An 11,524-nucleotide genomic window follows, 5' to 3' on the forward strand; every position below is an offset into this window, starting at 1 on the left:
TCATCAACAACTACTGCTAGAAGGTGTGCTATATGCCCGTGTCTCTGGCAAAACTGCTATTGTCTTGACAGACTCATCTTCTTCCAGATATCAACCAAATCTTCTAGATTATTCTATTTGAGGAGGATAGATGTTTCTTGAGATAGAGTAGAATCATACCCAATTGGCAAACAATCTCCCATCTTCAGTTGAATCTTTTTTGACTGGGCCCTTACTTTGTTGGGCGTCTCACAAGGTGCTAATACGGATGAAGAACAAACTAGTCGTTCAGTGGAGTCCATGAAAAAAATTTGTTGAAGACCGTTTTTTCAAGCAAATGTTCTTTATGCAACTTTATGATATGCGTATGAACCAATGCAAAAGAATATGAAAAAGGTTAGTATACCCAAAAAAAGAATAAATAAATAGCTAAGTAAATTTAAACATCACACAGAGTAAAAGGAATGAATCCTATGCTTTTGGTCAATTTTAAAAGGGAAGAGTGATGGCTCTATCTATAGGTTAGGCACACTTAAGGTTCACTATATGCGATTTTAAAGTCAAAGTCTAAAAGGTTCCCAAATTGCTCCTTACATCATTGTCCATCACAGACTAGTAAGGCACCCTAATCCTCACCCATTACAGGCTACAAGCGAAAAAGGTTCAATTTGAGTGGGAGTATTTCGCTAGCCACTATGGAGGCATTAGACCTCACGAAAGTAATAGGTACTTTACTCTCTCCTAGAGGGACGGAGCTCGGGTGTAGAGCTCATGTTATGCACATGCATATGAATGACATAATTAACAAGGTAAATAAACATGAATGAATAAAACACATATATATACAAAAAGGTTCAATTTTATTAGGCTTTTGGATAACACAAATTATTTGCTGGCCTGACTCTCAGAGGTCCCCAGTGGAGTCGTCAAGCTGTCATAACATCTAGATCCGGGGATCTATCGCTAGACATTGACTTGAAGGAGTCGCCACCAATCTTTTTTATCTAGGTACGATTGGCCACCTAAAGAATCTGTCATTTTAGAGAACACTTATGTTTAAGGGTCCCTAAAAGAATAAATTCAGATCTACTAACCAGAACAGGGTTCGGAGTTCGGTTACATGTGAGGAAGGTTATAGCACCCTCACAACACCCATCCAAAGATGGTACCAACATAAATTTGTGTTATTCAATGAGCCTTAAAATTTTTTCAAGTAATTAATTATTGGAAATTATTCTCAATTGACTTTAATACTTTTAGCAGAAAATTGAAAAAATTCCTTCACCTTAAGAGTATGCAAAAAAACTATTGTTTCACTTGTAGAGGCTCCATCGTCGGATTATTTAACATTAAAAAAAATTCAAAAGAAATAAAAAAAAAGGAAAAAAATGATTGCTTTTGTATAAGGGAAAATTGATACTTTCAACTTTTCCTAAAAAAAAACTCTTTTTTTTTGAAATTTTATCTTTAAGGAAAATTGATACTTTCAACTTTTCCTCAAAAAAACTTTTTTTTTTTGGAAATTTATTTTTAAGAAAAATTGATACTTTCAACTTTTCCCTAAAAATATTTTTTTTTTTGAAATTCTTAATTTCGAGAAAAATTAATACTTTCAACTTTTCCTCAAAAAAACCTTTTTGAAGATTTTATTCTTAAGAAAAATTGATACTTTCAACATTTCCTCAAAAATGTCTTTTTGTTTTTTTTTTTAATTTTATTTAAAGAAAATGAAATAAATAAAATAAATAAGAATAAAATAAAAATAAATAAATAAATAAAATGAAAATAAATAAAAAATAAAAAAATATTAAACAACCCTAATATAATAATAAATAAATAAAATAAAAATAATAAAAAGAAAATAAAAAAAAATCTGGAGCGGCTCGGCTTGAGGCTCAGCTCAGCTCGGCTTGAGGAAGAAAAACGGCTCGGAGCAGTGACTCAGAGTATCGGCTCGGCTCGGCTAACGGCTCGGAGGGATGAGTCACGCGCGGGTCGAAAAGGGGGTCGATGCTCTGGTCGGGTCGGATCTTGGTAAAACGCGTGGATCATCTGGGTTACTTAATGCAAAAACGACGTCGTTCCGGAAGGGTATATAAAACTGATTCCTTCATTTTTTCAGCAGACCGAGTCTCCTTCCTCTCTCTCTCTTCCTTTCTCTTCTCCTTCTTCTCTCTAGAACACCCGAAGAACTTCGGTTGAATATTCATCGGATTCTGGAAATTTTCGTCGGAATCTGGGTTTTTCGTCGAAAGTTCACCGAAAAACTGATCAATTTCTGGAAATGTTGTCGAAAACTGAAAAGTTGGCCGAAAACTTCAAACTTGATCGAAATTGTTGTCGGAAAATTTAACGTTCGTCGAAAAATTCATTGGAATCTGAAAATTTTCCAAAAATTTCCAGAAAAAAATTTCGCAGAAAAATCTCCAAAAAAATTTCTCTGATTCCTAAAGCTATTCTAACGCCTCTAAACCCTTTTTAGCCTTCAAATCTTTTCTGTATGCCTTTTTCTCTCAACCAGTAGCTATTTTTCTCGTTTTTTGTGTTAATCTGAGGGTCCTTTTATAGGGATTGATCATAAGAGTTTCTGATCAATCCTAACTCCTCTTTGAATCGGGATTCAATCATTGAATCCAACATGGACTCTAATTGAATCCCAATCCAATCTTCAACTGAATAAATCAAAAAAATAAAAAAATAAAAAAAAATCAAATGAAAATAAATCAGATAAATCAAAAAATTAACAGATAAATTAAAATTAAATAACAGATAAATTATAACATATAATCTAATAAATATACATACAAATATTAACAGAAAAAATAATAATAATAAGGATATATATATTAATAAATAGTAGTAATAAATAAATAAATAATAAATACATAAGATAAAAATAAAAGAAAAAAATATAAAAGCAATAATAAAAATAAAAATAAAAATAAAAGTGTAAAAATACAAAAAATAAAAAATAAAAAAGAAAATTGATATACCTATTTGGGCCAGGCCCAATTGATCCGGGCCTGGACCAAATTGGGTGTCTACATTGATAATAACCATTATTTGATTTATTATCCACTAATTAATCCATGAAACAATATATCTTAATAATAATTATTCATATATATCAATTTAATTTTAATTGGTTTTCATGAAAATTAAACACTAGTCAAAATTTAAACCAATAATAAATTATATATATGAACATTTGATTTATAAATGATCAACAAAGATAGAATCATACAAATAGCTTGACTCAACTTATTATATCAATTTTAGTGCCATGATTTAATAATAATACTAATCTTGTAGCCAAATTTTATTTTCTACATATATTCTCTACTTGCATCTAATTTCTCATGGTAAATTTTTTTACCCATTTCTAATTGTTTTGATAGAAACTATGGGATAATTTGCTTGTTCTATATATAATTAAGATATGACAATTAAACAATCGGTTATTCTATTAGAACCTAATTTAATTCGTTACTTGATAATAAGTAATAATTCTTTTAATCATAAATCAATTCATGTATTTCTTTTTTATGTTTTCGGGCTATTTTTCATCCTAGTTTTTATAAATATTGATTTTTCAAATAAATATAATACAATTTATTAAATCCAATTGTAGAGTCAATTTCTTATGCATAAATTTATACAATGTAATCAATATTTTACATTTTGTGTTTTGACTTTGCACACTAATAAAATAAATTGTTAACATGTTTATCTCATTCAATCAATTTTTTTACGAGCAATTATGCAAAAAATAAAATGCATACTTCTAATGAAGATTTTTATGAAAATTAACATTTTGGTCTATAAAAACATTAATCCTTTGATACCTTAAGCCTTCTTTAATATTGATATCTAAATTATACCAATTTCTTTTTCTTATATCTTTCTCATGCGAAATATAAATTTCTTATAATTACTTTTTAATTATTAGAAAAAATAAATAAGAGAAGAAAAATAATAAAAAAAATTTTTGGCTTTGAGCCATAAAAAATATTTTTTTAAAAGGTAATTATGTTTTTATGATACAATAAAATTTTAAACTCTCTAATTAAAAGTAGTGAAAATAATTATACTAAAAAAATTTATTTATAATGAATAAACAGATATAAATTTTTATTCAAATGATTGTTATTTTTTGATATAATTATGAATTTTATGAATAATAATATATTTATATTTAAATAATTATAATTATTTATTATATAATATTTTTATTTAAATATAATTATTTAAAATATAAATAAAATTAATATAAATCAATAATTAAATTTTTTTTATCAAATATGAGATGCGTCGTATATTAAATTACCAACAATGATTGTATACTACACAATCAAAAGTGAAAAGCCATTTTGCGATGGACGAGGCGGCAAATTCATAAAATGCTTTTGATTATTAAACTCCTTTCTCTGTGTTGTCCAGCTCATTGAAAGGACACGACGAGAATCACTTGCATGCTGACCTTGAGTCAAAATTTTCAATCAATTTTCACTATATATAAATATATAAAAAAAGTAGTTGGACATAGACCACTACAATCATATGCGCGCATGTTGACCTTAAGTCAAAATTTTAAATCAAGTTTTACTGTATAGAAATTTAAGAACATGACTTTTTCATCAATAATGAAATTCTTTTAACTTTTCAAGCGTATATAAATTTTAAATTTATATTTGATGTATTATTATTATATAAATTTTATATATTATTAATAAATTAAATTATATCATTTTATTAATAAAATAAATCAAATGATTTTATTTTATTAATTAATAAATTTTTTTAAATAAAACATTTATTTTATATATTTATATCAAAAGATGATATTTATTAATTAATAAAATAATATTATTTATTTAATTAATAATATATAAAATTTATATATTAACGATATAACAAATATAAATTCACAAATTTTTATATACCTAGAAATTTCGCGGCGGGGGCATGGTGCTTTCAACCATCCTTTTCTTTGTCTCCAATCCAAAAAGAATTAATATCTTAGCATTGACGAAGACAAATGGATCGGTTCCTATATAATTAAGGTTCGAATTTTTTTCAATCATAACCAAATTAGAAAAAAAACAAAAAAACAAAAAAGTTGGCTCTCCTGAAAGTAAATGGATGAGTTAAGAGAGGCAGCGAAATCATATTATAAATCAGTTCCGCAGGAAATGAAGAAAGAGGCAGATAGATTTTTTAACGACATGAAACCAAATAGAGATAACAAAGTAAGAGGCGAGAATTTCATGGCGATGATGCATGAAACAAAACAATTCCGGATGATGAATGGGGAGTTCTTCAATCTGTTGAACAAAGATGGTTCGGGAAAACTTAGCTTCTGGGATGTTATGACTGTATACTACATAATCAACAGTGATAGGCCATTTTGCAATGGACGATGCGGCAAATTCATAACGTCAACGTACTTTACCTGTGTAAAATTTTTTGAGCGTGACGATTGCACGTTCGATGTTTGCGTTAGATGCTTCAAGGACTTCCAGTACCAACATCGCCATGCCGAATTCTTGGATAGCTTTGTGCTGCTTAAAAGCAAGAGGACGGCCGCTTTGAGCAACTCGGTACTGAATTTCTTTCTTTTTCATTCTCTATAATTTAATTTATGCAACTATTTATATATGGCCTGGCTACTTCGTTACTTGAAACCTGTTTCCCTTATGTTTTTTTCTCAACAACTCTTCAAAATGCAAGGAGCATATCACCTACACTACTCGAAAAAGTTGTTTACTGACACTTAATGTCGAAGTAAAATTTTTAGACTTTTTTCGCAAAGATAAAAAAATTGTTGTCAAGTCAATGTTATTACCTCTGTTATTAAAAGTATACACAACAATTTTCATTATATGAAAAATCTTTTTATAAAATAATTTTTACAATGATTTTTTCTTGTTGATAAATAAATTATATTTAAATAATGATTTAATATAATTGTCAAAAAAATTTTGGGTTAAATATAAAAATGACCATTGTACTATATATTTTCTGTCAACTAAGTACCTAAAAAAATAAAATTATCAGTTTAATACTCTAACTTTCATTCTATCATCAATTTTTGTACATTTGACTAACATCATTAATTAACTTGCTAACATGTCATGAATATTTAATAAGATATTAACATGTATTAAAAATTTCAATTAATGTCTCATCATCAATAATGGCATCAACCTTAGAAAGAAAAATTTAAGAAAATTCTAAAAACTTTTAAAAAATTATGAAATATTTTAAGAAATTATAAAAAATTAAAAAGTCCGAAAATTTTTAAAATTTAAAAAATTTAAAAAATTTAAAAAAAATTATGAAAATTATGAAAATTCAAAAAATATAAAAAATATAATAAAAGATCCAAAAAATTAAAAACAATTCTTAAAAAATCTAAAGAAATGAAATTTTTAATAAAAATACAATTTTTTTCAAAATTTAAAAATTCACAAAAACTTAAAAAGAACTGAAAATTAAAAAATCTAAAATCTTTTGAAAAGAAATATGAAAATTTTAAAAAATTCTAAAAAATTTTAAAAATAAAAAATTTCCAAAAATCTGAAACATTCTAAAAAATTATAAAAAATTTAAAAATTTCAGAAAAAAAATTTAAAAATAAAATAAAAATAAAAAATCTAAAAAAATTCAAAAAATATATAAAGAAATTAAAATTGAAAGATTAAAAAATGAAAAAATTTCAGAATTTTAAAGTTTTTTTTATAAGTTTTTATAAAATTTTTAGATTTTTCAAAAAAATTTAGATTTTTTTTATTTTCAATTAAAAAAATATTTAATGTTGATGTGACAATTGATAATGTGATGTTAACTTAACTTTTGATATTCATGTCTCATCAATAAGTTGACAGATGATGATAGTCTCAAGTACTAAAGTGGATTATGAAATAAAAGTTGAAATATTAAACTGATAATTTTATTTTTTTAAATATTAAACTTGTAAAAATTATTAGTATTAGTACAAGGGCCATTTTTAAATTTAACTCAAAATTCGTTTAGCAACCACAATTTTTGTTACCAAAACTTTTACATATCAACATTATTTTGGTTGCCTATATACATATATATATATATATATATATATATATTGCAAAGCAATATTTTTGTTACAAATCACTTTGGCAACAATTATTTTGTCACTATAATAATTAGTTTAAAAACAACAATAATCGTTGCCAAAGGATTTTTCAAAACCACAAATTTGTTGTTTCTAATTTTTTTACAACGACTTAAGGAAATTTAATAACCAATAATATCATTGCATATAATCTTACCACAACAATATTTGTGTCCATACAAATATTAAACAAATTTTTAGTTATAACTTTAAGAATGACTAATATTATTATCAAAAGTCATTATAAAACGACATTCATTTCGTTGAATAACCAGTATTACTGTTGCAAAAAATATAGTTGAGATATATTCATGTGAATTTTTATTTTGACAAAAAAATAAATTATCAAAAAAATAATAATTTAAATATTTATTATTAATAAAATTAAAAATTGATTAAAATTTCATGGTTGAAGAAAAGAAAAAATTCATTTTGAAAGAAAATTAACATATTAAAAAAATTTATTTATTACATCATCATTTACAATCCATTTATCTTAAAATATATTAAAACAATTAGATATTCTAAATGAGTAAACAATGTCCAAAAATATATTAGGACAATTAAAATTCCTAAATAAATAAAAATAATTTTGAATGTAATCTAAGGTTTAAAACTTATATTAACTTGATTTCTAGGTTGGTGTAGGAAATTTATATACTTGCTCATTTAAGTGGGATGGAATGTATTTACAAAACCATAGCCAAATTTTCTTAAGTGCTTCCATGCCTACATCCATGCATTTATAACCCGCAAATAATGAACAACTTTAGAGTTATAGACTGCAGATAATAAAATAATTAAAATACAAAGGGAGAGAACGCAAGCAAGCATCTTTACGTTATCAAGTCAACTGATTTTTTTTTTTTTTCGAAATAAAATAGGACTTCATTACTTGAATCCAATTCTGTCTTGTTCACAAGTGACAATTAAAATATTTGGGAAATCCTTGGACCATATCCTCGTTTCCTTTCCCCTCAAAGCTAATTTCACCGTGCAATGGGCCGCCCTGTTTCCCTCTCTGTTGACATACATGCTTTCTCATGTGTGAACCTCTGCAATCTACTCTTTACCTCTTTTATGAGGGTACTAACATAGGACATGTTCCTGCTACCTTTCCTTTTTACTTGGTTGATAATTTCCCTTGCGTCTCCCTCCACATCAATCTGACTAGACAGGGTGATCCCTTGCTACCATATTTATTTCTATTATATACAGAAGACTATCTGCCTTATTATCCAGAGGCCAAAGGAGTGGAGAAATCCAATGTGTAAGGGCAAGCAGATCTGGTCCTCGGTGTTGTAACGGTTTCGAATTCATTTTGCTTCCTCTAACTCTACCTCCAACAGGACTCTTAACAAAAAAATTTTCACTTTGATTAGTAGCACAACTTTCATTCAATATACCAAAGAGAAGGGGTGGCCCCAATAGATATTCGGACTAATGTTCTATAAGCATGCAAGGCAAAAGGTAACTTTTCATGTCAATCTTTATAAGTATCAGTCATTTTTTTCAGGATTCTTTGGATATTCTTGTTTGTAGCCTCCATTGCCTCATTCATTTTCGGATGATACGGTACAGAATTACGATGACGGATCTTGAACTGAGTGCACACTTCATTCATTATTTTGCTGTTCAAATTTTTGGTTTTGTCAAAAATAATTGTCTCAGAAAGCCCATATCTGCATATTTTCTCTTTTTTTATGAATTTGCATACCATGGATCAGGTCACACTAGCATACGATGTAGCTTCTACCTATTTTGTGAAGTAATCAATCATTACAAAGATGAATCTATGTCCATTCAAAGCTCTTGGAGTGATAGGATCAATAACATCCATGCCCCACATAGAAAATGGCCATGAAGGAGCCAGAATATGTAATGCTGATGATAGAGCGTGAATCTTGTCAGCATAAATTTGATACTTATGGTATCTCCTAACATAATCAATACAGTCGCCCTTCATTGTCAACCAATAATAGCCAGCTTTAATGATTTGTCTAGCCATCATATGACCATTTGCGTGTGTCCCATAGACTCTATCATGTACTTCTTCAATAACCCTTTTTGCTTCATCTGCATTCATACATATTAAAAGTACTTGATATGGACCCTTTTTGTAGAGAACATCTCCATCTAGAAAAAAACTCACAGCCAATCTTCTGATAGTCCTTTTATCATTTTTTGTCGCATGTTTTGGGTATTGTTGACTTTTAATATATTGCATAATATCACGATACCATGGCTTCCCATCAACTTCTTCTTCGACACTTGAATAATGTGCTAGTACATCTTTCACATCTAACTTAATTGGTTAAATCTCAGTATTTGTATCTATTTTGATCATTGCAGCTAGAGTAGCCAGTGCATCAGCAATTTGGTTTTCCTCTTTAGGCAAATGTTCAAACTGAATTTCTTCAAATTGTTTGACCAACTCAGAGATGTATTTATGGTACCGGATCAACTTAGAATCTCTTGTCTCTCATTCACCTCGTAACTGATAAATGATTAGAGTTGAATCTTCAAACACATCTAACACTTTGATCTTCTTTTCAATCGCTACTTGCAGACCCATAACACAGGCCTCATATTCGGCCACATTATTTGTGCAATTGAAATTTAACCTAGCTGTGATGGGATAATAGTGCCCATTAGGAGATATCAAAATTACCCCAATACCATAGCCTAAAGCGTTAGCAGCTCCATCAAAATACATCCTCCAAGATTTTTCAATAGGTTCATTTTCTTTAATGGCCATCACATCCTCATCAGGAAATTTTAATTTCATTGGCTCATAATCTTCGGCTGCACAATCAGCAAGGAATTTAGCTATTGCACTTCCTTTTATAGCCTTTTGATTCACATAAACAATATCATATTCTAAAAGTATAACTTACCATTGTGCTATTCTTCCTATCAATGATGGCTTCTCAAAGATATGCTTAATAGGATCCAACTTTGCTATGAGTCAAGTAGTGTGATAGAGCATGTATTGTCTAAACCGTCGAGCTGTCCAAGCCAATGCACAATATATCTTCTCTAATGGTGAGTACTTTAACTCATAATCAGTAAACTTCTTACTCAAGTTGTAAATTGCTCATTTTTTTTCTGTTAGTTTCATCTTTTTGCCCCAGCACACATCCCATTGATTTTTCATGTACTGTTAATTATAAAATCAAAAGCTTTCTTGGAATAGGTGGCACCAATGTGGGCAGGTTTGATAAGTACTCTTTGATTTTGTCAAAAGCTTTTTGGCATTCATCATTCCATTCTCTTGGATCATGTTTTCTAAGAAGCTTGAAAATAGGATCGCACTTGTAGGTGAGTTGAGAGATGAAACAAGCAATATAGTTGAATCTCTCTAGGAAACCTCGCACTTCTTTTGAGGTACGAGGCAGAGATAAGTTATGGATGGCTTGTATCTTATCTGGGTCCACTTCGATTTCTCTTTCACTAACCACGAAGCCCAATAGTTTTCCTGATTTGGCACTGAATGTACATTTAACAGGATTCAACTTTAGCTGAAACCTTCTCAACCTGTTAAACAGCTTTTTGAGATTAACTACATGATCCTCCCCTTCACGAGATTTTACAATCATATCATCCACATATATTTCTATCTCTTTATGTATCATGTTATGAAAGAGAGTCATTATTGCTCTTTGATAAGTAGTACCAGTATTTTTCAACACAAAAAGCATGACTTTGTAGTAGAATGTCTCCCACATAGTCACAAATGTGATTTTTTTAATATCATCTCTGGCCATCTTAATTTGGTTGTAACCTGAGAAGCCATCCATAAAAGAAAATGTGGAATGCCTAGTAGTGTTATCCACTAAGGTGTCGATATGAGGTAGAGAGAAATTATCCTTAGGACTTGCCCTATTCAGATCTTGATAATCAACACACATTCTCACTTTCCATCCTTCTTGGAAATTGGCACTCTGTTGGCTACCCATTCAAGATATTTTGCCACCTCAAAAAATCCTGCATCAAAATCTTTTTTCACCTCTTTCTTAATTTTTAGCAACATCTTTGGCTTCATACACCGTAGCTTTTACTATATTGGCTTACATTTTGGTTTCAAAGGTAATTTGTGTTCTACAATATCAGTGCTGAGTCTTGGCATATCTTGGTAAAACCATACGAACACATCTATATATTCTTAAAGTAGCTCCTCTAGCTTCTGCCTTTCAGTTGGTAAAAGGGATGTACCAACTTTAACCTCTCTTTTATTTTTATCATCCCTCAAATTTACTAATTCAATAATTTCTTGGTGAGGCTCTATTGGCTTATCTTTATACTTTATTAATTTTAACAAATCAAGAGGTAGTGTGTAATTATCTGAATCTTCCTCATTATCAAGTTCATCAACATGAATTAAGTTTTTGA

The 11,524-nt window shown here is 28.7% G+C and overlaps 1 protein-coding gene across 1 annotated transcript; it reads left to right on the forward strand.

Moving 5' to 3' along the window:
* The first annotated feature begins 5,117 nt into the window (after positions 1 to 5,117).
* LOC111293216 (uncharacterized) lies at positions 5,118 to 8,734 on the forward strand. The gene is made up of 2 exons (XM_022886031.2): positions 5,118 to 5,579; positions 8,675 to 8,734. Exons 1-2 carry the CDS (start codon positions 5,118 to 5,120, stop codon positions 8,732 to 8,734), a joined length of 522 nt encoding a protein of 173 aa, XP_022741766.2.
* Positions 8,735 to 11,524: the final 2,790 nt, after the last annotated feature.

The sequence above is a fragment of the Durio zibethinus genome, chromosome 10 (genome assembly GCF_047325235.1).
Source record: "Durio zibethinus cultivar Kanyao isolate XHJ-2024 chromosome 10, ASM4732523v1, whole genome shotgun sequence".
Taxonomy (NCBI): Eukaryota; Viridiplantae; Streptophyta; class Magnoliopsida; order Malvales; family Malvaceae; genus Durio; species Durio zibethinus.